The sequence below is a fragment of the Danio rerio genome, chromosome 2 (assembly GCF_049306965.1).
Source record: "Danio rerio strain Tuebingen ecotype United States chromosome 2, GRCz12tu, whole genome shotgun sequence".
NCBI lineage: Eukaryota > Metazoa > Chordata > Actinopteri > Cypriniformes > Danionidae > Danio > Danio rerio.
In genome coordinates, this window is record NC_133177.1 from 32434392 (window position 1) to 32461772 (window position 27381).

Consider the following 27381-nt stretch of genomic DNA (forward strand, 5'->3'; position numbering starts at 1 on the left):
ACATTTTTTAGTGAAAAACAAAACTGCTTCATATATTTTAATAATTAAACTTGTCTTTACTGTCATTTTTTTTATTAATTGAATGCATTGTACTGAATTAAAGCACTGTACTATTGTGTTATATCGTTTAACAATTATATTACAAGATAAGCGATTGATAACTTACAGTATTGATAGCATATAGTAAAATAAAATATTTCCATTACATTATTTTAAAAAGTGTAAAACAAATCAGTTTCACTTTATTTTGATGGTCCGTTTGTTTAATTTAAGTAACATTGTATCTACATGCCAACAAATTCTCATTAGATTATAAGTAGGCTATTAGGTTGGGGTTAGGGTTGGGTTTGGGGTTTGTGTAAGTTGACTTGTACTTGCAAAGTTTCTTACAATCAGTTAAATGTCTGTTTAGCAGCAGTATCAACAGATATTAAGCAGACCGTCTACTAATACCTAAATGGACCATCGAAAAAAATGTTATCAACAAATATTTTGGATTAGTCAATTCTGGATAAAAGTTGAATCGTTTAAGCTCAAATCAAGTAATCTGAGAATATAATTTTTAAAAAAAAGTGCATTTTCAGATTTTAATTTTAGATTGCTTGAGCACACTATTTTTTTTAATGGCATGCACAGATGAATTGTTCACCACAAAACTGTCAATATCAGCTAACAAAATCTCATGGTTCATTAAAATTTCATGTGGACTGTAATACCATGTTGAATTGTGCATCAGACAGAAAAAATAATAGGAAGCATGGTTTAAAATATATTCATTTATTGCAGATAAAATTCTTAATAGATACTGATTTACATATCATATTTGTTTGCAACACTACTCAATTAAATATTTATTCTGAAATATCTAAATAATATTATCTATGGCAGGAGATCTTGATTCAACATTCTCATAAACAATTTAAAAATATAATCCCTTGATATTCCTCTTGATGAAAAAGGAATCACTTTAAAACAACAACATATTGCTGTAAATAAGTGCTTTCCTGCAGGTATATTAGCATCAACACATCTCATCAGTCACACATTGCCATAAACCCACACAAAACCTTGACGATTTTCCTATTGTAGAACATGAATTATAGTGCAATTCAGCAGAGGCTAAAAGAATGGCCTATAAAATGCAAAGGGAAGCAGTCAAAAAATGAGCTAGAAATAAAGCAGTCTCCTTATTTTTCCAGTTTACATAAAAGCGTCAGGATATAGTAGGAAACTAACCACTGTTTTAGCATCTCGAAATACTATTTCTCATGTTAAGCAATCATAACATGGGCGTTTATGACAAACGCAGACAGTTTTAGAAGATCAGATTCAACTTTCCTGTTATCAGTACTGCAATTTAAGCAAAAGCCTGGATCGAGAACAAATACTGTGATGTTTCAGTAACAACCAGTCAAAAGCACCATAATCAGAAGGCAAGTGGCATCGATTCTGGGGTTTACTTGAAGGAAGCGCGAACTTTGCGTCCCTTGAGAGGTTGAGGAGGTCTGTAGTTGTCAACCATGCAGCAAGGTGTTTCTCCTTCAGATGAGAACAGCAGGCTGCGAAATTTAGCCATCTAAACAACCGACAGACAAAAAGAGAGAGGGAGAGAGAGAGAGACGGTTAGATTGTGGTGTTTAGCGTGTCGGAGGCAGTCTCGCAGAGCCTTATTACAGCGTATGGTTACTATATTTGGCTCATTCATACAGCACTTGCCAGAATTCCAGACTATTCTGACTAACCACTGGAGACCTAAAATAACCACTGCAGGCAAACAGCAGCGCCTACATCAGGGAAAGGTTATGTATAGGACGTTTTTTTCAAAGCATAATTTCACCATTGATACATGTTGATGATGTTGATTTTTAAGACGATATTTAAAACTGAATAATTATTGTGATGTACATTAAAAGTAAAAATAATGTATATGCCAGCTATAAAAATTTCAACATGTAACAGGCAAAAGTATTGATGTATTTTTTTTTTTCATTCATTCATTCATTCATTTTCTTTTCGGCTTAGCCCCTTTATTAATCCGGGGTCGCCACAGCGGAATGAACCGCCAACTCATCCAGCACATTTTTACACAGTTGATGCCCTTCCAGCCACAACCCATCTCTGGGAAACAACCATACACATTCATTCACACTCATACACTATGGACAATTTAACCTACTCAATTCACCTGTACCGCATGTCTTTGGACTGTGGGGGAAACCGGAGCGCAGGGAGGACATGCAAACTCCACACAGAAATGTCAACTGACCCAGCCGAGGCTCGAACCAGTGAACTTCTTGCTGTGAGGCGACAGCACTACCTACAGCGCCACTGCGTCGCCATATTTTATTTTATTTTTTATTTATTTATTTATTTTATTTTATTTTTATTTTACTTTATTTTAAGGGGTTCAGTATCAGGGATTGCCAAAGTGGAATAAACCGCCAACTTATTTAGCATATGTTTTACACAGCGGATGCCCTTCCAGCTGCCAACTGACCGTGCAGACACTCAAACCAGTGACCTTCTTGCTGTGAAGTGACAGTGCTAACCACTGAGCCACCGTTTCACCTTTATTTAATTTAACTTTATTTAATTTAATTTTATTTTATTTTATTTTTTATTATTATTATTTTATTTATTTAATTATCTATTTATCTATTTAATTTTATTATAAAATGGGAGGGAGGTATTTTCTTTTCTTTTTATTTATATTTCAGTTTGATTTATTTGGCCATCTCTTATTTATGTTCAGATTTATCAAAAAGATTAGTTAATATTAAGTATATTTTAAACAAGAATCATTTCATCATTTATTACAAGACTCAATTTAAGGATCACAGTGCAGCCTGAAAATACTATCTTTTTTTGTCATGTTATTATTTTTTCTGTTTCTGAAACCACTAGGTTAAAATATATGTACATTTATTATGATAACTTATTTATTTTATATATTTTATTATGTATAGAGTGAGAATGTGTTTTATTTTAGCATAAATTAATTACACGTGATGTAACCTTGACTTTTACTCTAAAGTTTTTTGAAACATTAAAGCTGACATGCATCTGACATGTTTTAATCTATATCAAACTACTTTTCAAAACTGAATTTAATGCAATCAAAAATGGGACACCTCATCTATTGGGTGTAAGCTTCTATCTTAAACCCGCAAGCCTGTCTTAAATATGATATTGGCTGTCATGCAAGCTATATATATAAGATAAAGTAATCTTGTAGAAGCAGAATCCTTTGGACCACCGACCCTCCCAGTTTCAGAGTCAGAGAGCTTTAAAAACATTAAGACACTTTCTGTGCAAAAACAGTGTTTGATCCACCAAAGAGCATCAAAAAGTATTCATTGTTTAAATTCCCTGATAAATTAGACGGTATTAGAAAGATGTTTTTTTTTTTTTCTTTTTTTTTATTATTGTAATGGAAAAAAAAGCAGAAAGCTTTTTGTAATTATTGGCCAGGAAATAAGCAACACTGTATGTCTATTGTGAAGTTTTATTTAACAATTTTAAAAGCATAGACTAAAAGGTCAGTCCTGGGATCGCTGAATCAATTTTGTTTCATTGAAAAATACACAAATATATGTATAGACAGGCACCAACACTAAAAACTCTAAAAGTATCAAATTTAAAAGGTCTATCACAGCGTGTAACATTTTGAGCAGACCAGCTCTTTGTGTGTTCAAAATGTTACACACTGTGATAGTCTTTTTAAGTGAATACACTTGATACTTTTGAAGTCTTTTCATATGCATTTTGTGTACGTTTTGATTGGCTAAGCACCCATTTGTAATTGATGTGCATGATTTTGTAAATTATTTTTATTCCTTAAAACAAATACGTTATCTATAAAATGTAAAGGTTACATTAAGGCTGTATACAGCTGAACCACACAAACATCACATGAGCTATACATGTAAAAGCACATTTGAAATATGTTGAACACATTTGAAACACATGAAACATGTGATTTTGAACACTTTCTTTTAAAACCCATTTGAACAGATGTGGACATCTGTGGAAACATGCAATTAAATAAAAAAAAATCAAAAATACGGATTTCACATGTTTCAAATTTGATTTTAACTTTTTTTATTACTACACACGTGGAGCCTTTGTGAAGCTCATGTGTTTTTATTAACAATATCTGTCATTAACGTATCATTGCCTAAGAAAGTTCCGGGTTATAAAAGGTAGCTACATGGTTTAAGGTTAGGTTCGGGTGTAGGTTTAGGGATACCTAGTTATAACCTATTTTATACAGTATAATGACTATGTTACATAGTTTTTATTTGCTTAATCACACTGTAATATAAAAAGCTCTTATTACATTGTTGTAGTGTTAAAATGCAATGCTGTAAAAATGTCTCTATGAATATGTGTACAATTAAAACCGAATCAAAAAAAGCTAAAGTAATAGGACTATATAGAGATCCCTGGTCAACTATTGTAAGTACACAAACAAATGTCTGAATGATTAAGTGCTTGATGAAGTTACCTGAGCAGGACTAACACTGATCGGCTCCTTCAAAACAATCCAGGTGACACTCTCCAGCAGAGGAGGGGTGGTCAGAGAGCCCTCATAAGTCCAGTAGTCCAGAGAGGCAGGCAGCAAGGTTTTAGGATCAAAGTTGGCAAATGTAGTCTGTCTGCCCTGGAGAAAAAACAGATATATGTTAACAGAAAAATGAAAACATATGAAGACAAGCGTTCACACAAAGGATGATAAATATAATAATAAAAGCATCAAGTTTAATAAAAATAAAATAAAATCTACATTTCAAATAATAGCATTCCACATTGCCGCTTTATGGAAAATTACACAGAAGAAGAATATCATTGGAAACATTTTTGTTTTGTTCTGAACAGTAAAAATCATATTTTCCAAAGCTTTTCTCATCATTTATGCACCTTAAAGTGGATCCAATATGAGTTTTGAGAACATTATAAAATACATATATTTAAAACATAAAACAGTGAGACAATGCTATTGAAGTCAATGGCTATAAATTTCCAGTATTCTCCAAAATTTCTTGATATGTGTTCAGCAGCGAAAAGAATGAAAAGAAAGGTGGGTAAATGGTTGGAGAAACCTATCCAACATGTTTATAATATAAGCAATATTAATGTTGATTGGTGTGGATGCTAATATAGTTATAGTTATCATTCTTGGTGCAAACAGGTCCTAATTATTCGAGTTCATAACTACAGCTTTTACCAAAAGTACTGTTCATACCTTTGATTTGATGTCATCAAGGGCATCTAGAACTTTCTGAAGTCTTGGATTTGCAGCGCCGATCTGGTAAACAGAAGCAGACATTTTTTCTATTGTTTCATGTTTTTTTTTTATTTAATTTTTTTTTAATAATATCCTGACCTTGAGAAAAACTCCAACCACAGCAAGGCCATCAGGCTTACTGGCAGCTTCTCCAAAGTTTGGGTACTTTGTGTTCCAGTGAACAAGGTGAAGCTTAAGAAGGAGGAGACATATAGTTATTATGAAACATTCAGTATATGCGGTAGGAGTACTGAATGGACTTAATATCTTGGCACATTTAAAAGAGGGCATTTACAAATTCATAAGAGAACATCATAAGAATATTCATGAGCAGTGAGCTATAATTATGGAGAGATGTTCAAGAATTAGAACGGCCTGAATCTCAGCGCAGCCGAATGAGGGTTGCTGCTGTTTTATAGTGGGAATTAAAAAAAACTCTCATTACCTCACAAGGGAACTTGGTTCCAGCAATAGTGTGCTCGGATCCCTTGTCATCACTGCTTCCCCAATGGAAATGGAACTGTCTCAACCTGTATATCCCTGTGATGGGACCTCCAGCCAGAGCTACACACACACAAATAATTATAAAAATGATGCATCTGTTCCTTAGGCAGCACTAAAGCATTAGCCATTGGAAATGTGTTAAAACTGTATATCATGTATAAATGCAATTAAACAATCAAAACATATGTAATAGTTGTTGCTTGTATTGAATAAAAATTATTATACAAATGTTGCACAATTTAAAATAATAACTTTAAATTCTCTTAAATATTGAACACTGTACCTCCTGTTTTGTATTCTGTGAGACTGCTTGTGGGCCATGTTAATGCAAGCGGTCATACTGTACTAATGTGAGCATACTAATGTCATCAACACAGTTGATTGAGTCAACATTGATCACCTAAAAATCTCCAGTATCTGCTTCGGTCACACTTTATTTTGATGGTCCGTTTGTTGAATTTATGTTATATTGCATCTACATGCCAACTAATTCTCATTAGATTAAGTAGACTGCTAGGTTGGGGTTAGTGTAAGTTGCAAAGTTTGCACTTGCAAAGTTTCTTATAGTCAGATAAATGTCTGTTCAATGAGCAGTTTCAACAGATATTAAGCAGACAGTCTACTACTCAAATGAATCATCAAAATAACGTGTTACCTCTGCTTTCATCTTGCTTACAGTATAGCAAACATCTTGCATGCTAAAAAATATTAGTAGATAAGCTGTTTAGAACTCTTTTTTTTTCTGAGCATATGTGTGAGTACCCCCTTGAAAGGATCATTGAAATTCAGCACATGTTGCTCTCATTGACCAACCAGGGCACACAACATTGATATGTGGCTCTATTCTTTCTTTCATAATAGAATGCATTAGCAATTGAGTACACAGAACCCTAAGTGCCTCATTTCCACAGGCAGAGGAAGGGACACATCAACTGCTCACATTACAGTTTAACATCGTTTCTAGATTTAATAAAGATAAACAGTTTGGAAAGCAAGACTAAATTCTAGTAAGGCCCCCCTGCTGACTAGGATAAAGTGATCAAGGAAATGCCACCCATGGACTACTTAAAACTAAATTTAATAATGAATGGATAAAAACAGGTCATGAGATATAGTCATGGATATATATATAGCTACTATTACATGTTTTATGAATAAAAATATCATATTTTCATTTTAGCACTCTGCAATCTGCAAACATTGCAGTGGGTCCAGTGGTATAATTGTAATTATGCATGTTTGGCAATGATTATGCTAACAATGATTGTCCACTGTAGCCAAACCACCATCCTGATAAAGTCTCTTGAGAATGTCTTAAGATGGTAAAGAGAAAGATCACCCAAATATTAACATTTACTCATCATTAAGTAGTTTCAAACATCGTCTTCTACTTAACATAAATATATCTTGAGGAATGCTGAAAACCAGTAGCCATTGAAATCCATAGTAAAAAAAACAACAGTATGAAAGTTTATGGTCAAGGGTTTAGGTTTGAGTGAAGTTAGAGTAAATGATGGTAGGGTTTTAATTTTGTGTTAACTGTCTCTTTAAGATTGAGCCCAACATTTGCATTGTGCAGTATACTAACTTGAGCTGTTGTCGTCATCAACGAAATCCACTTGGAATGAATGGCCATTATTAAGGATGCTCTTGGTGGTGGCTGGGTCATACTTCAATTTGAGATGCTTCAGAGAAGGGTCATGCTGTGCTTGGGTGGGTACGATATCAATGGGAGACTGCCTGGGTCCATTTGCAATAGGAAAGCTTTCTGCCCAACTCTCTGGCCCTGAAATGATATGAGCAGGAGAAATAGATTAGAAGCTGAATGCAAGAAGATAAAAGCACAGTGTCTAGATGCACGTTTACATTCTTTGCAAAATTCAAGGTTAGAAATTGTAGGCGGTGAGAAGTGGATATGTGCAGCTGTTACCTCCAGGAGCTCTTTTTAGCTGATTTTACATTTAGAAGTGACTTTTGTTTTTGTAGAGTAATTTATCCATGTTGTTTCAGTCATAACACTGTTTTTCTTTTCTGTCTTTCTTTCTTTCTTTCTTTCTTTTTTGTCTCTTTTTTCTTTTGTTCTAAATTAAGAACAAAATTTCATTTCGATTTTTTAATGCACATTTTACTTAAAAGTAGTAGTAAAGTAATTTTGTTTTCAATTTGAAATAAGAGTATTTTATGCATTGACAGATTATTTTGCTTGGTTAAAGAAAAGCTAGCTTAATTTTTATTTTAGAAAACAACTGAAAATGTTATATTCTCCTTATAGAAAGTAACTTAAAAAAACAATTGAAAACTGTTTGTTTTTTGCTTATGTAGAAAATATTTCTTGATTTAAACATTTTTAGATATTTAGACTGGAAACAAGACAAAAAGCTTTTGTAAAAGACTCTAAGACAAGACTCTAACCTTAAGTAAAATTAACATTTCATTGTTTAATATAAATTACTGCTACGTGTAAATTATTTTAGATATTAAAATAAGTGCTCCAGCTTTTCTCCTAAAAAAATAAGAATAAAACAGTATAGCTACTAAGAATAAACATTAAACATACATTATAAAATATTAACATTAATACCAGTAAAGTTAATCTTACCGTCAGCTGGTCCATATCCCCAAGCGTGAGCCATGATTATAAATGGTTTTCGCTGTGTTCCTCTACTTGTACAACCTGGATGCTAAAACAACTGCTGCTTAATTCCCCCAAACTATGTCAGGCTTTATATAGAGTTCCCCTGCTGGTGCTGGTCCCTCTCTCAGCCCAGTGGGTTTGGCCACATGCTCTCCAGGCAGCACAGGAGGAGTTAGTCAGAGGACATTTGTCTTCAACTAATCAAAATATCGCACCTCCAGAACACCGGTCACTGGCCATCGCGCTGCTCGGTTTGCTGATGCGGCTCAGAGATGCTCGAGCGCCGGAGAACAGATGAGAAACGGGCATTCCTCTGTTTTCCGGCGTTCAAGATTCTGCTTCGAATCACAAACCTCTCCATTGGTTTCTTTCTCTGGTGATTCAGAAACCCGTCCTTTATCCGGGCAGCGATGCATGTTCTCTTGACCTTCCTCGTCCTTATGCGATGCTGTGTTGAAACGCAGGACGGACGAGTGATGGTGTGCGCGGCTCAACACAGTATCTCTGTTGCGCAATGACTGATTTTGTAGCTTAGTTTGTCATTTCGAAGGTTGTTTTGATTCATATTTCTAAAAGAAAACAAAATCAGACGCAGTTTTTTGGTCTACATCTTCTGGTACCCTTTCTGTGAAGAGCTGCAGTGCTCTTTTAAAGGGGCCACTGCGCCGACTATGATTAGTCGGTGTTATATAAAACATTTTAACCTGTTTACTCGAACTACTAGAGCTCAAAACACGTGCTGGTTGTTTAAATCCTTGACAAATGCATTTAAAAGAGTGCAATGTTTTGTTTTGAATAGTTTTTGCTTAACACTTGTTGATTAGGAAAAATACTATAGGCTAGGTTTTCATTTACTGTAGCCTATACTTGTGAAGGCCAAAATGTGTTTTGTGTCATAAATGAATTTCCAATATTTAAAATACCGTATATAGCGGTATCACAACCTGCAAATGTCAATGGATGAGTGATATACGTCATTTAAACTCTTTGCGTTGCTGTCATCTGGTGGCCGAAGTGGAAAAATGATTATTTATTTACATTTTTAACTTTGTATATTTGAAAAAATCTCAATACAGTAAGGAAACATACAAAAATTACCCATCTTTTTATGTAGGCCTAGCTAGGTTTTAAATTTAGTTAATGACGTACCAGGTTTTGTCAATTCTTTTTCTTATTTTTTTTATTTAGTATTAATATTCTGTAGTTTTAATTTTACCAGACTTATTTCCAGCAATAGTCAATTGATGTCACATAAAGGGTTAAATGTGGCCCTAATGTGTCTGTCATTCAAATCATTGAAATATGTTTATGCAAAATAAATAATTATTTTATAGTACATTTTGTTTATAAGTACAGTAGTTAATAGAGTATGTAATAAAGTATTTAGAGTATGTACATTTGTACATAAATACACCCTTTCAGACATAAGCGAACTTAACATAAGTCAAGGCATATTTTAATTGAAAAAACTATTGGGGATGGTTCGAAAGAACCCCCCCCCCCCCCCCCCCCATTTGCCTTATTGTGACTGCTATGCCATCATAAATTATGAAAATAACCCATCAAAGAAGGCTTCAAATGAATGCAAACAATTATTTTTCATGTGTCTAACATACATGGGCAAGAAAACATGGATGTTAAACGTGAAGTCATCTTTCACAAGTAGCCCATATACTGAATCTTGGACCTTGTTCTTGAGAAAAAAAATGCCAATAAAAAGATTTAAAGCACCAAAAGTGGCCCAAATTAATGTTAATTTTAATACTAATTAGGCTATTTTTGTAAATCATGATCTTATTTTTATATATATATTTTTTTATCTTTTTTTCTACTGATATATGATGTAATAAATTTTTATTTACAAGTAAGTGTTTATATATATATATATATATATATATATATATATATCTTTATTCTGTATTTTTAGCAAATGTTTTTGGTACCTCAAAAAGTGTGGTTATGATGACCATCCGACAAGCTAATCCAGCTAATATCAGTGCCTAGAATGTCACTAAAATGCAGTATTTATAACTGCACAATGGCCCACTTTTTGAGAAAAAAGAACCACTCTTTTCACCAGGCTGGCCTGTTTTATGTTGAGAAGTTGTCATTTGTAGTATAATGTATAAAAAAAAAAGTTAAATTTTTTATGAGTGTACTTTTCTCTACATTTACAGAAAAGCGATTAAGGAGCCTATTCTAGTCTTCATTTTGCCAACATACCCATATGTTGCCACAAAAGGTGCATTCCCCAAATCAGATCAGATTAAATTCAAACTTGTAACTGATCATTCAGACCACTAGGTGTCAGAACAGAATCATGTTTCTTACAACACCCTGTATGGTGTGTATAAATTGCAAGTACCTGCCCAAAATTCTGAGACATCTATTCATAATTCTCATAATGACTAGGAAAGCTCTGCTAATTCAAGAGCTAAAGTCAGTGTACTATTAAAACATTTAAATTAACGATAGTAAATTTCAAATTTCTTTCCTAATTTTATACATGCAGTTAACTATTCAGGTGTTTTTTTTTTTTAATGGGTTGCACTTTATAGATGTACATGAATTGTAATAATGAATACACTATAAATATTAACAATAATTAAAATATGTGATACAAAACATAAGAGCTTAATCTCAGCATATGATGGAATGATTGAACAACATGCTGGTTAATCATTTATACTTCAAGAGGCCCTCATACTTTTGATGAATGGAAATAGTAACACAAATATAATACCCCTAAATCAGTGTCCATTAAACATTACTGCTATTTTAAAGCATACTTTTGTGGCACGGGTGGAGTTTTACCTTCCACACAAGAAAAGAGAAAGCTCATCAAGCCGCAATGTGAACGCTACAATATGAATCAGCAATGAAAAGGAAGAAAATGAGCTCCTTTCATGTCACAGATGTAAATTTGGCTCCGCAGGATCAAATGCATGCTGAGTCTAACTAAGAGCATTAATGGCTGCAGCAAAAAAGAGCTTATGAAACCTCTCATTTGGTTCTATTCAGTTCTCTGATTGGATGCGGGTGACATGGGCTCTGTGAAAGGGCCAGATCATTTTGACCTTCTACAGACAGGCTGCGCCGCAGGGTTCCCCATTTCACATGCACCATCGCGGCCTCTGATAGGCCCTATTCAGACAGATGATCAGATATGTTAAAAGGGAACAATGCCATTTAATTGGATGGCTCCTTATAATTAATGCTATTTTGAAGCCAAGTATGACATGTTGCACAGAGATTTTGTATCTTTTGGAAGTTATATTAGCCTGGATTTTTAGGCTTTATTTCCAAACTTACAGCAAGTGCTTTGAACTATGCATAGTAAAAAAATAAGTATTTATTTTAGTGACATTTTTGTTTGTTTGTTTGTTTGTTTCTTTCTTTCTTTCTTTCTTTCTTTCTTTCTTTCTTTCTTTCTTTCTTTCTTTCTTTCTTTCTTTCTTTCTTTCTTTCTTTCTTTCTTTCTTTCTTTCTGTCTTTCTTTCTTTGAGTACACAGAACCCTAAGTGCCTCATTTCCACAGGCAGAGGAAGGGACACATCCACTGCTCACATTACAGTTTAACATCGTTTCTAGATTTAATAAAAATAAACAGTTTGGAAAGCAAGACTTTCTTTCTTTCTTTCTTTCTTTCTTTCTTTCTTTCTTTCTTTCTTTCTTTCTTTCGTTTAAATTTGACATTGTATTTTTTTGCCAAATTTATTTAACATGTTTAAAAACTCTTGCCAGTGTTTGTAGTAGTTCAATTCAACTCATCTGTATTTTTATAGTGCTTCATATAATGTAGATTGGCAAAGCAGCTCTACATATAGACAAAAAGGAGAATAAAAAACATAATTCTTTTTTCAGAATGTAGAACATTTCAGGCAAGAGAGTTGTGGTAACATGCTGGCGTAGTTGTAGTTAAATTAAAAATGCTGTTTAATATTAATGTCACTGTTGAAGTTCAGTTTAATTCAGCTTCACTGTCCACTAAAACACATCTCTACAAATTTCAACCAAGCAAGCCATAGGCAACAGTGGCAAAGAAATCAAAACTCCACCAATGAGTTAAAGAAGATCTGAAATGTAAAACGAATGATTGCGGGTTCAAATTCAGACTTTATGTAATATTAATCAATGTGTATTTGATTGTTTCATTGTTTATATACAGTTGAACTCAGAATTATAGCCTCCCTTTTTTTTTTTTTTTTTTTTTTAATATTTCCCAAATGATGTTTAACAGAGCAAGGACATTTTCACAGTATGTCTGATCATATTTTTTTCTTCTGGAGAAAACCTTATTTGTTTTATTTTGGCTAGACTAAAAGCAGTTATTCATTTTTAAACACCATTTTAATGTCAATTTTACCATCCCCTTTAAGCTATAATTTTTTTTCGACAGAACAAACCATCGAAATACAAAAACTTGCCTAATTACCCTAACCTGCCAAGTTAACCTAATTAACCTAGTTAAGCCTTTAAATGTCACTTTTAGCTGTATAGAAGTGCTTGAAATATATCTAGTCAAATATTTTTTACTGTCATCATGGCAAAGATAAAATAAATCAGTTGTTAGAAATTAGTTAATAAAACTATAATGATTAGAAATGTGTTAAAAATATCTCTGTTAAACAGAAATTAGGGAAAAAATAAACAGGGGGGCTAATAATTCTGACTTCAACTGTAAACTACCTGTCAAAACTGTCAGTGTTTCTTGAAAGAAAACTATTCTGTTCATCAAGGAGGCATTTATTAAATGTAAAACAAATTGTTAAATTGTTAAGTGTTTATTAAAATTTTATTTAACTGACTGTATTGTATGTCTACATTGTATAATAATAATAATAATAATAATAATAATTATTATTATTATTATTATTATTATTATTATTATTAGAGTGATTTCTGAAGGATCATGTGGTGTAAGTTGAAAATTCATCTTTAAAATCACTGGAATAAATGAATAAATTAAATAATAAACTACTTTTGATCAGTTATTTAACGTGCTATAACATTTCACATTTTTACTCTTTGTACTGTATTTTGATTAAATAAATGCAGTCTTGGTGATAAAAGCTTAAGATAAGCTTATTTTAAAACACTGAAAAATCCTATTGACCCCAAGCTTTTGACCGTATAGTAAGTTAAGTATAATATAAGATAAAGAATATTATTGATGCTAGTATAGAATATCTAATGAATTAATTTACTGTTAATATTTTTATTATTAAAATTATTAAAATATTAAATATTATGTATCCATTATTATTATTATTATTATTATTATTATTATTATTATTATTTTATTTTTTTATTTTTTTATCATGCTATATGTTAACTGAATCATAGCAACCTCATTTTGAGAATATATACATTCACATTTTTTACAACATAAACTGTTGTTTCAGCTTTAAAGCATCTTGCATGTGTGTCATTTTAAAACATTAAAATGCAAAAAAAAAAAAAAGGATGAATTCTAAAATTATCTGTTTGTTTCTTGGAATTAAAGTTGTGACAACGTAATACAATGATGGTTTGTGATGGAGCGTATCCGGTTGGCAAAATCTAAACCCTGGCATAGATTATAATCCAAATGTCACTCAACAGAGCAAAGCATGGATGGTTGTATTTGTATAACCTGTATAAATCCGCATTTTCAGCCTATACAATGCAGACATTTTGATATGGAAAATTCATCCAAAAAATAAAGATTGCTGTTAATTCACTCACCTTCAGACCATCCAAGCATTTGTTTTCTTCAGTAAAATTAGCAAAAATATATAATATGTTTCTGCTGAAATATAGGTTACAGGGGAAACTAAATGAATATACATGACACCAGTGACCAGACGATACATTTAGCTGGACTACATTTTCAGCAGTTTATTTATTTATTTTATTTTATGTGTGTTCTTCCAAGATTAAAGTCATATACCGGATGATTGAGTGTGAACTATTGGTTTAAGTAAAGAGCCAGTATAATTATTTAATGCAATTTAATTAGGCTATAGAAACAGTGCTGCACATATTTTATTTTAAATTGTTAACTAATAATTACTTAAATGTTACACATACATTGATGGAGCTGTTTAATCAACACACTCTTTCAGTTACTTAATTAATTTTCATATTAAAAGAAAGAAAGAAAGAAAGAAAGAAGGAAAAAAAGAAAGAAAGAAAGAAAGAAAGAAGGAAAAAAGAAAGAAAGACAGAAAGAAAGAATGAATTAACTTTAAATTATCGTTTCCTTCAGCGCAATGTTTCTTCATAAGAATCTGAGTGAAGTCCACTGGCCGTACTCCAGGACGCATTTTGCCAGTGCTCCGGCATCTCTGAACAGCACACGTACCTCCGCTGCAGCTCCACGGCTCGCTGTCAGGTGCGGATCAGACGGGATCCAATATCATATCGAGCGACCACCCTTCCGTTCACTGACTGTATTTCAGAAACGCTAAAGGATTTACTTCATCACTCTCTGTTTATGAATTGTGACTGCTAAATAGCCGAAGGTAAGCTTTCATTATATTTTGCGCTTTGTTGTTTGTTCATAAGAATCCCAGTGTGATGATGTTCTTGATGCAAATGGCATTAATTGCGTTGACTGAAACACGTCGCTTGTTTTCTGCTGGTCTCCGTTTATTTCATTTCCCGCCGAGATGTCGCTTCACAGTTCAGTTTAAATTCTGTTTGTTGGAACAATGATGTTTCAAATAGCTGAACACTTCATTTCTCCGGCCACTGATGCGCCTCAGTGTCCATGAGTGTAACAAAAGACCGGTGACACGGGCAGCAACATGTATCAACATTACAGCATGCGTCAAGACTCAAATCCAGCTGCATTCATGTTTTAGAATTGTCAAGCTGGTTTATTTATTTATATATTTGGCATATCAGCTTTATCTTAACATCTGTTGCAGGAGGAAGTATTCCTGCTATGAGAGCATTCACAGCTGTTAAGATGACAGGTGATGAGGCTTATGATGTCTGTTCTAAACTTGGATTGACAAGTTGATGTTATTGAGACTTTATAAAATGCACTAGCTTTATTTATTTATTTATCAGATTAGTTATTGGTTTAATTATTTGAGATAAACTTTGAGCTGCATATTTTACTTACTTTGATTAACTTTTAGTATAATACAAACTGTTTTATTTGGAGTTTCTTTTTGAAGTTTGTAGTGTGTTTGAAGGTATGGCGTGATAACTGAGGTATATAATTATTTTATTTTATTTTTGGTGATTATTCTTTCTTGTCTTTTTTGACTCTCTTGACGAATTTTTAATAGCATCAATGTGTTGAAGTGTCATGTGATGTAGGGTTGTGTGAATCATCAAAAAATTGAATTGCATTTTTTTGACTGATATTGCGATTGTGATTTCATTTGCAATTTAATAATGTAGTGGATATTCAGTTCAATAATCTGTATTGTAGCTTCTCACTGCTAAAATGCAGTGAGTGGTAGTTAAAAAAGAAACTGATAAGATATTAACTTACTTCAACATACATTTAAACAGTAGGCACACATAAAATTCTGTAAACAAGTTTAACTCAAATTAAGGAGATTATGTAGCTTATTATTCATTCATTCAATTTCTTTTCGGCTTAGTCCCTTTATTAATCTGTGGTCACCACAGCAGAATAAACTGCCAACTAATCCAGCATATGTTTTATGCAGCAGATGCTCTTCCAGCTGTGACCCATCACTGGGAAACATCCATATACAGTCATTTACACACATACACTACGGACAATTTTAGCTTACCCAATTCACATACTGCATGTCTTTTAATTTGTGGGGGAAACCGGAGCACCCGGTGGAAACCCGAGCAAACACTGGGAGAACATGCAAACTCCATACAGAAATGTCAACTGACCGAGGCTCGAACCAGCGACCTTCTAGCTGTGAGGCGACAGTGCTACCCACTGCACCACTGCGTCACCGCTTATTATACAACCAAAAAATAATAACTTAAAAACACAGAACACTCAGCAATCTAACATAGCTGATACACTCTCAGAAATAGAGGTACAGGAGCTGTTACTGGGGCAGTACCTTTTCTAAAGGTACATATTTGTACCTGAAGGGTCCATAATGGCCCCTCAAAGGTACTTTTTAGGTACATTTGGCCACTAATTATGCGCCTTTGTGGTGCCCCTGTGAACTCTTTGGGTACAAATATGTATATTTTGAAAAGGTACTGCCCTTGTGAGAACTCCTGTACCTTTATGTCTGAGAGTGTATGAGGCAGATTGAAAACTTTCGATTGGGCAGAATGAAAGTGTGCTCACTTAATTGGCTAGTAAGACTGTCATGCACAGACTGCCATGCATTTGCTCTGGGTGGGGGAAATTAAATAATACTTATACATTCCCTATTGCAACCTCTTGCAATTAACTAATCGAAATGTTTCAAAATCGCGATTGTGATTTGGTTTCGATTAAGCGTACAGCCTCAATGTGATGTATAGTAGTACCAATGTTTGTGCAAAAAAAACACATTACCCATGGTTCTGTGCAGAAAATCCCACTTATCAGTGAGTCACAGTGAGTAAAGAGCACCAAAATTGAGTTGGCTTCACCCACTTCCTTGAAACATTTCAAATGACTTAACTGAGGGATACATTCTGTAATCTGTATAGCAAAAATCTGAAGAACGAAACCAAAATTTCTATTGATTGAAAGTTTGATTCTGATCTGCCATTTGCAGTGCTTCATGGGATTTAAGTTCTTTAAAGACATTTTTATTTATTTTTTTAATTAGATTTTCATTTGCTTATTTGATTCAAATCAAAGTTTGTAATGTGATTCGTCTTCTAGCTGGTTGGTTATGAATAGGGCCAGACAGAATTTGCAAACATTTTTTTGCTCTTTCTGCTGAGAATTTTGAAAAAAGTCTGTGAATTTATGCCAAATGGTTTTGAGAGTACCATAACTAAAAACACATGAACATATGAAATATAGAAATAATACATTTATAACTATTTTTAATATTTACAATGCAAATCCAATTAGATCCACTTATTAGATAAGCAAAGCATTATACCACTTTACAAACTGTATTGTAAATAAATTAACTGAACATTTTCATATGAGCCAATAATATTACTGAAATGAATAAAAAAAATGGAATAAATATAAAATTACACACATTTACTGTACACAAATAAAAAAATAGACTCAATAATGGCCTAAAAATCTGCAGATTTCAGCGCACACAGATTTCGTGTGGACCTAGTTATAAAGTTGGAATAGCTGTAAAGCTATGCTTATAAAGCTGACTTTTAAAAATCCTTTATGGGAAGAATGAATGGGAAAATACTTTCAGGAAAAAATATTGCTGAAAAATTGGGTGAGCAGTAATCCACTCTATTGATCCTGGCTTTTAAATTGCAAAACTGCAAAATTATGGATAAAGGCAATGATACGGATGAATGGACGTGTGTGTGTGTGTGTGTGTGTGTGTGTGTGTGTGTGTGTGTGTGTGTGTGTGTGTGTGTGTGTGTGTGTGTGCAACTGTGTGTGATTTGATTGTTTATTATACTACAATGAAGTGCTATATGTTTGTCATCATCTTACTGCCTGACATAAATACAGTACTGTTTAGTTTTGATGTCATGCTTAGAGAAGGACAGAAAGCTATATCCTGAAAGACAGTGAGGGAGGGAGAGAGAAAGGGAGAGAGAGAGTCTGCGGAGGTGGTGGGTGCATATGAGATTTATTAGATCTGAGTCAGTCCACTGTGTCAAGTACCCTGGAACAGTGTGATTTTTATTTTCAACAACTTTTCCATGAAGCTTGAAGTAGCGTCTGGATTGCTTTGATTTAAAATGTACCCATGTACACTATATGGACTTATTTAATGCCTTTTGTCATTGAAAACAGCAATGCGATGATGAAGTTTGCAGTATATGGCTTCCTCTGTCTCTTTGACACAGTGAAGCTCAGTTCTTCATTTCTATAGATAGTTACATCGCTGCTCAGTCTAGTATCATGCCTTGATGATGGCATTGTTTGTTAATAGAAATGAAATAATCTAATTAGGAAGTGTTCCGTAAAGCTCAATTAATGGCAGTGATCGCTTTAAAATAATATGCTTTAAGGGCACCTTGAATGACTGTGATTTGCTTCACTGTCAAGGCCGAGTTCATTTTATAGTCATTAAACGGTGAACCCAAAATCCATTGTACAGTTTAGTCAGACTTGGCGACACAGAATGATGTGTGAAATATTGAAGGCATGCTACATCATTTTGGAGAAACCGAAAATCACACTTTATGGTTCAAAACAGAGATCACAATTCATCCACCACCTAAACATACAATTAAAGTATAATGTTATTTAATAGAGCTTCTGATTAAATGTTCATTGCTCAAATGTTCAATAATTCAATGACTTCACTTGTGAACGTGAAAGACTTCACTTGTTTTATTACTTAATGAATCAGAGTTTCACTCAGTTGTGTCTAGTACTGGAACAATCTTCAATTGAAGCAAAAAAGTTACTTTTAAAAGGAGATTTGCTTAATTCAAAAGGTGATTTACTACTGTGTTATTACTGACATCTAAGGTTGAAAGTGGATTAAAATATATATGTTTTAATGTAATTCAATCGCTGAGTTTTACCATCTTTTACCCAAGCTTGGGTTGTAACATCCCTGCATTTTTAGGCATGATTTAAGGGTGTTAGAGTTAGGGATTTGTGATTTTATAAATAAGATGTGTGTATACGATTTTGTTATAGACAATTTGGTGCTTAAATATTTTGTTTTATTGATGAACAACTTTATCATAAATCAGGTTACTCTCTTTATGAAGACAGTCTCCAATGATTCCTTAAAAACAGATTTCAGCATGTGTGAAAACAACACTCTTTCTATTACAATATCATATCTTATAAAATTATAAAGCAAAAATATGTACAGGGACAATATTTAAATTGGCAGTAGGCTTCATCATGCAGTCAATGCTTTTTGTAACCAACACAATCTCATGGCAATTCATAACTTGTTTCATTGTTCAAATTCATATGCATTAGCCTCATTCGTACAACTTAATGCGATTTTTTTATCCCCTAATGACAGTTGGGTTCATTGATGGGCTTGGGTGCTACTTTTGTATGACTGAACTCGAATTAGCGACTAAACTGAAAAAACGTCAAATAGTTACTGTACATTTCTTTATATCAGGTTGGTTTTAACGGACTATGAATCTGTTGCATACTTACACTAGGGCTGCACTATATTGTTTCAGCATCGATAGTGCAATGTGCACATTCGTATTAGTCACATCACAGAATCTGCAGTGTTGAGTGTTGATTATAGTTAACCAGTTCATAACACATTTGGGGAGTCAAATTAAGTTTAACCATAATAAAGCAAAAGATTATTATCTCCAGTTTTGTTAAGGCTTTTGACTGTGTGATCATTTCAGAAATTGTAAGTATTGAGACACGATACATTTTGCCATTTGTAACTTTAACAAAGATGTTTGTTAAGATTTTTTTTAACAGGCAGCAGATATCGATTATTTAAAAAGAAAAAAAACTTTTCATATTGTGTTATCCTTGGGATCCTTTCCGACAATTAATTTGACTGCCCTACTTTTTTCTTCACTCTGTCGCTTTTCTTCTTGGTCTGTTGATGATACTATGACTTCTAGACATCAGACAACCACCCTTCTAGTATACCGGTCCAGGAAGTAAAGCCTTATATAGATTAAATTAAATAATTCGGTTTTAGCCCTACAAAAGTTTTAGCCCTACAATGTAGACTGTTATTTTACATTTAATTATTCCATTTCTTTAACGGATTGACACCCCAGAAAGCACAGTTTTATTTCACTTTCATCTTTTACTAAATAAAAAGCTTGTAATGTATTATATTTTGTGCAGATGCAAAGCATGAAAAAGACCAATCAAGATCTTCCCAATCAATCTAAATTACGGATTTTTTTTTCCAAATAGAGCTATTCATGTCATCTCACAATATATATTGCAAAAAAAAACAAACAAAAAAAAAAACGTAAAGTCAGATTTTCTCCAATAACGTGCAGCCCTACACACAGTACATGTAAAGATAAATACTGATTTATACTCACTAAATACAATTCTAACAAATCACGCAGATCTTTAGGATCAAATAAATTAGAAATTCCAAGAGTTCAGTAAAAGCAGGGTGAATCCGCTTTTAGCTATTATGCCCGCTGCTGCTTGAATCAGCTTCCAGAAAAGATCAGGGGCCTCATGTACGAAGACTTGCGTGGAAATCTTACTAAAACATTGCGTACGCACAAAGCTGTAAATGTGCGTACGCAGAAAAAATTTCAGATGTATGAAACACTGCGTACGCCGAATCTCACGCATATTCTTTTGTACATCCGAATGAACGTGAAACTGAGCGCAACATGCACGAGCGCAAAACCCCTCCCTGCCTCCTCCCCCGTATGAATATGCTAATGACTATGCTAATGGCAAAACCCAACGAAAAAGCAACGGCAAAATCAAACAAAAAGAGAAACTTTGAACAGAATGTGAATTGGAGGTGCTGCTTTCGGAGGTAGAACGGAGAAAAGCGGTGTTATTTGCAAGTTTGTTCTCCGGAATTAACAACAAAAGAAAAAAATAGAGTGGGAGAGTTTAGCTGATACGGTTAACACAGTTGGGTCTGAACATCGCACTGAGTGCATTTACAAAAGAAATAGTGTGGTTTATATCTGTAAGCTGTTGCAGCACCCTTAGCAGTCTCAGTGGCGCACCTCATAAGAAGCATATGATCATATACTGACACGTTCGAGCACAAACTCGGTTCGAATCCAGCGTCTGATGAATTCTTTCTTCTTTTTTTCCCGCTACATATCAGATTTTGCCCACTATTTATCACGAGAAAGACAAGTAGGAATCATTAATAAGTTTGTGCATCATATTTTATTTGCACATTTATTGAATGGAAATGTTTCTGATTCACGCATGCAAATTTATCTTCAGATAGTGTCTTTATAGCAATGTGCGTGCAGTAGATAGCTCAGATTACATTGGGAAAACAGGCGACCGCTGCAAATTGTGCTTTAATGTTTAGCTGGTCAACTGTATGGTATGGAAATCTTACATACCTACTATATGAACCCGTCTCATACAGCTGCCATTGCAAGGATCAGACACTTTGTAGAGAAGAATTTAACACAACTGCCTCTAGGAGTCGCCAATGGAAATAAAACAGACATGCACAAAAAATGTGCGTACGCCTGCCAGAAAGCTGCCGTGAAGGTGCGCACATTCCCACGTTCAGTTCATTGTTAGTAAATCCAAACGTGAGCGATTCTGAGCGTGAAACCTGGCGTACGCAAAGTTTTTGTGCGTACGCAGCGTTGATACATGAGGCCCCAGATGTGCTCCAACATTAGGCACATTCAACTCAAGACTGAAAGCACATCTGTTTAGCTGTGCTTGTACTGAATGAGCACTGGGCTACGTCCGACAGATTGCACTATTATGTCTTTTTTTATTTCTTTTTCATTCTTTTAAAACCAGTTTTAACATTTATCTGTTGCAAGTTATTTTTATTCTTTGTTGTTTTTATTTTATATTTTTACTTTTTTTATTTACTTGTTTCTTTTTTCCTGTTTATGTAAAGCACTTTGAATTACCATGGAGTATGAAATATGCTTTATAAATAAACTTGCCTTGCCTTGATTTAAATATTTTCTGATACATTTTTTTTTTATCAAAGGTTTGATAGACATCATCACTTAGGAATGTTTGAATCAAACCCTCGACCAATTAATCATGGAGCTTTATTGAACGACATGAAAGCCAGTGCATAAGGAGCTAATCGTAACAGAATTTGACTTGGATTCACTCAGCCTGTTTTACGTGAGCCAGTTGAACCCACTATTTTGTGCTCAGTAATTTCACAGGGTTCAGAAACCCCCACTTGCTCTCTGTTTGCAGAACTTGATATACACTGCTATTCTAAATGCCCTGTGATCTCTGATTGTTATAAATTGTTAATGTTTTAATCTTGTAATGCACTCGAAATATTGACTTGAGTTCAAATCATTTTATCGTTTATAGCTCTCTAATTTGTGCATTTAAAAGAAACAATATATTAAATTCTCCCCTGTTAAAACATTTTAATCAAGAGCTGTTTTTTCTGACTGGCTTTTCCCACCGGCTTGAGGAGATTCATGATCAGATGAATGTAAAATATATTTAATAAATACATTTTGTAAAATGTAAGCTTGTATTTCTTTTAAGAACTGTCCTTCGTGAATCAGCTGTGGACACTCTCTCTTGCTTTTAGCACAATGCCTTAAATAATGCTAATAACACTGGATGTTGTGGAGGAAGAGTGTAAGTATAGGGTTCAGAATTAGCTGCAAGACTGTGGGAGTTTGCATCTTAATGAGGATAGCTGTGTGATTTTCAGAGGTTTGCGGCCCTCTGCACTCTCAAACAGGTGGTATTTATGCTGCGGAGGTGGAGGGATGATTCACTGAAAAATGTTGTGCCTTGTATAGCACTGCTGTTACGTCACTCAAAAAAAAAAAGAAGGATGTGAATCACTAGAACTCACTGTTCCACGTGATGACGTATGGATGTCATATGTATGTGTGTGCGACCGTGCATGTGCGTATATGTAAGAAATAGTATAATATGAGATGTTGAGATATGGTATAAAATAAGTATACTGCGCTTAATATAAATTTGTACATTTAATATGGATGATAGAATTATTAAATTACATTTGGAATAAAACAAATAAAGTACAGAGTTGTTCTTTCAGTTTACCATACGCCTCACTGTTTACTGAGAGTAACTACAGATACAGAGACACTGGAGCATTTTAAAGTCACATCAATCAGCTGGTTTATCTATAACCACACATACGAGCGATCCGCTGATGAATCGCAGCTTTAAAATGCTCCAGTGTCCCTGTATCTGTGGTTACACTCAGTAAACTAGCGTGAGTTCAGTGAACCGATGACCTTCATTGCCAACCACAGTCATTTCTGTTTAGGCACGTGAACACAATGACAAATCAGCACTGTTTAAGAACATTCTCAACAGCGCTCAAATTTTAGCAGGAAATTGACGTTTTAAAAAATTTCTGTACCGATTGGTATCGAGTTCCAGTATCATGACAAACCTATCTCCATTATAGTGCACTGGACAAGTCTGAACAAGTTCAACCCACGCATGTGCACGGCAGGCAGTTCTGTACTATTACTTAACCTATCGGCTTAAAGAATTTTGACATTGGACAGATAACGATAACATTAAAAATTGCATTTACTGGCCAATAATGATATGTCCATCCCTTTGTTTAATACATTTTTGGCTCATCAAAATCAAAAAAAGCTCAATCAGTGACTGTATTTATATTTTTAATAACAATAATAATTCCTTAAATTTATAAAGCACTTTTCTGGGCACTCAAAGCACTCTACACATAGGGGGGAATCTTCTCATCCATTACCAGTGTGCAGCATCCACCTGGTTGACGCGACGGCAGCCATTTTGCCCCAGACTGCACACCACACACCAGCTGATTGGTGGAGAAGAGACAGAGTGATGAAGCCAATTATGATATGGAGATGATTAGGAGGCCATGATGGACAAAGGCCAGTAGGCAGATTTGGCCAGGATGCCGGGGTTAAACCCCTACTCTTTTTCGAAGGACATCCTGGGACTTTTAATGACCAAAGAGAGTCAGGACCTCGGTTTAACGTCTCATCCAAAAGAGCAGTATAGAGTCCCCGTCACTATACTGGGGTGTTAGGACCCACACAGACCACAGGTTGGGCACCCCTGCTGGCCTCACTTACACCACTTCCAGCAGCAACCTAGCTTTCCCATGTGGTCTCCCATCCAGGTACTGACCAGGCACAGCCCTGCTTAACTTCAGTGGGCGACTATGTTAGAGTTGCAGAAAGCTAGCTGCTGGCATTATTTTCAAAATATTAAATCTTAATTTATTACGTACAGAAATCCATAATTGGAATTGATATTGTATAGTTGTAAAGTTACATGACTGTATAAGATCATTTAAGTGGATAAAACGGTGTGCGTGTGTGTTATTTTCTTTACCTTTTTGATCAATTATGCATAAGTGAAACTGAATTAAAAACCATAAATAAAGCTTTTCTTTTTTTTATAATTATTTTTAGGGGTTTTTCAGCTTTATTATGGCAGGACAGTAGAGAATTCAGACAGGAAAGCATTGGGAGCAGAGAGAGGGCAAGAATTGGCAAAGGACCTCGAGCAGGGAATCGAACTCAGGCCGCCATGGGCACGTTGGTGCTATATGTCAGCGCGCAGTACCACTAGGCTACTGGTGCCGACATAGATGAATAAAATTTTAAGGTTGACTAATTACTAGTTTCAGTCAATTAAAAAATAATAATTCTATCTCATTTAACATTTTTCTATTTTTATTTTGGTTTGTATAACATAAATAGATTATAAAAAGTGATATTAAATTTGTACCACTTTAGCAAAACAATTATTAGCATTTATTTGTATAAAAATAGAAAATATACGGTTTACATTGAGCGTTTCAGCAAACCTAACCTTGTTCTGTGCATCAGTAAGCGAATTTGATGAAAATGATGTTGCTCAAATCCCCAAGAATGGGAATCCCATCAAGTTTCACCATCTAACACATCAACCCCCTCTCATTATTTCTCAGTGCTATATTGTTGAAACACAGGCACACACACACACACAAACACTGTACACCTGCCACAGGCCTGGTCCCCTCGAGTGCTCTACTTTTCCCAGTGCTCTAGTAGGTCAGATGTAGGGCAGTAGTCCATTGCAGAAGACAAAACACTGTGCTGGCAATCCTCGGTGTCCTGGACTATTTAAGTCTTTTGAAACAGTATAGGATAGGAAATGAATGGAAAAGTGCTAGCTCGTATTACTCTGATAGCTTCACAACTGTCTTTCACACTCCCGTCAGGCTGAAAATTGCCTTGTCCCACAGAGATGCCTTAAAATAGTCAATAAAAAAGGGGGAAAACAGTTGCATTTTATAGATCATCAGTTACTCAAGTAGAATGAGACAATGTACAAGTAAATATCAACATGTGGAGTAGGGCTGCACGATATTGGAAAAATTAAACATTGCAATATATTATTGTTCTGATATATATAACGATATATCAATGCAATTTCATTTTTATGAATCAGGCATAAAATGTAATAAACAAACTACAAGCATAGATAAATGCAATAAAGCAAAGATAAAAGTGAGATAAACAGTCCATGCTGTAAGATTTTGTATATTTAAATGTAAAAAAAAATACACTGCAAGGTTAACTTATACATAACATAAGGTTAACAAGGTTAACTTAACATATCATGCATATCTTGTGATGTGACTATTGAGAATGCACACATTGCGATATCGATGCTAAAGCATACATTTTGCAGCCCAAATGTGGATCATTGACCAACATCTTTAACAATTTAGTTCTTTGACCATATTTAAATATATTTTAAATGTATATTAGAGTTAGTTCATTAATGGATTCTGTACATGTATCCATATGGGTTAAAGACAAAAAGGGTTATTTAGCAATAAAACATTATAAATGTAATTCAGTCTTGTTGTTGTTGTTGTTGTGCTGAATTTAAGGATCCGAGTTGAGGGATTACTTTAAAATCATTATACTTTACCTCAATTTTTTTTAGAAATTGCTCCAAAAGGATTTCAAAATGAAATCCAGTTTAGTAGATTACTTATTGTTTTAGATGTTTTTTTTTTTTTAAGTATTAGTCAAATAAAGTATGTTGTTTCTTTTTTACATAAATATATTAGACTCAACGATGATGGCATATTATTTAAAACCTTTTAAAAATGGTATGAAAAAAGGTTGTGGTAGTACATTGCTCTCAAGTACATTGTTCAACAGATTTAACAACATACTAATTGTTCAGATAATAAAAAATCTTTCTTTACAGTATATATATATATATATATATATATATATATATATATATATATATATATATATATATATATATATATATATATATATATATATATATATATATATATATATACTTATTTATTTATTTATTTATTTATTTATTTATATTACAAAGCTAAATATAAAATATGAATGAATTCAAAAACTTTTTTAAAGAAAATCCCTAAACTATCAAAATGGCCTGACATTTACTGAAAACATTTAGATCTTTACATGACATCTCTCTGCTTGCCTATATCACTTATTAAAAATATCACATTTTACAATGCAAAAGACGTAAGCCTTCTCATACTGACCCTGAGATGTGCAGCAAATTTGAAAAGTTCAGCAGCAGAAGCATCTCAGCACATCAAACAAGCCAATGCTGTTATGCTTCACGACCATTTGTGACAGGTCAGCTGGAACTGGGCAGCCTGTTTTGCTACTAGTATCCTGTTTGTGCCAGATTAACTTCAACACTGACCGAAATGATGTTGTTATTTAATGAATAAATGATTATTATGGCCATGTGTAGACTCTGCATATGTTTTTTGTTTAAATTAAAAAAAAAATTCCAATGATGTCTAATGAAATTACATTCATTATAAAGACAAAACAAAAAACAAATAGAGTAAATGTAATTATTTTGCCAATGCCACACCTTATTTGGGAAAGCATTCATTTATTCATTTTCTCTTCGGCTTAGTTCTTTTAATAATCTGGGGTCGATACAGCGAAATGAACCACCAACTTATCCAGCATATGTTTTTAAGCTGCGGAGGCAACCCAGCTGAGGCTCGAACCACCAACCTTTTTGCTGTTAGGCGACAACCCTACCTACTGTGCCACCACGTCGCCCGCATTTGGAAAAACAATTAAAGGAAAATCATGACATTCTAACAGTATGACATTTCAATAATAAAAATGTTAATATTGAATTAATGTGTTTATAAATGTATACATATAATAATTGTGGCTTGGAGAAGAA

General features: G+C 33.9%; 2 protein-coding genes across 18 annotated transcripts in view; one reads left to right on the plus strand and one right to left on the minus strand.

Moving 5' to 3' along the window:
* Positions 1 to 761: 761 nt before the first annotated feature.
* On the minus strand, positions 762 to 8484 carry cahz (carbonic anhydrase). The gene is given in 7 exon segments (NM_131110.1): positions 762 to 1576; positions 4508 to 4663; positions 5246 to 5308; positions 5387 to 5479; positions 5733 to 5851; positions 7380 to 7577; positions 8391 to 8484. Coding segments are annotated over 7 exon segments (783 nt in total). The 5' UTR covers positions 8425 to 8484; the 3' UTR covers positions 762 to 1456.
* Positions 8485 to 14811: 6327 nt separating this feature from the next.
* Positions 14812 to 27381, plus strand: part of dlgap1a (discs, large (Drosophila) homolog-associated protein 1a) — a 207299-nt gene continuing 194729 nt past the window's right edge. For all 17 annotated transcript variants that reach the window (XR_012388949.1, XR_012388972.1, XR_012388952.1 and 14 more), the window contains exon 1: positions 14812 to 14932. The gene's annotated coding sequence lies outside the window, so the exon portion shown is untranslated. The remainder of the gene's footprint in view (positions 14933 to 27381) is intronic.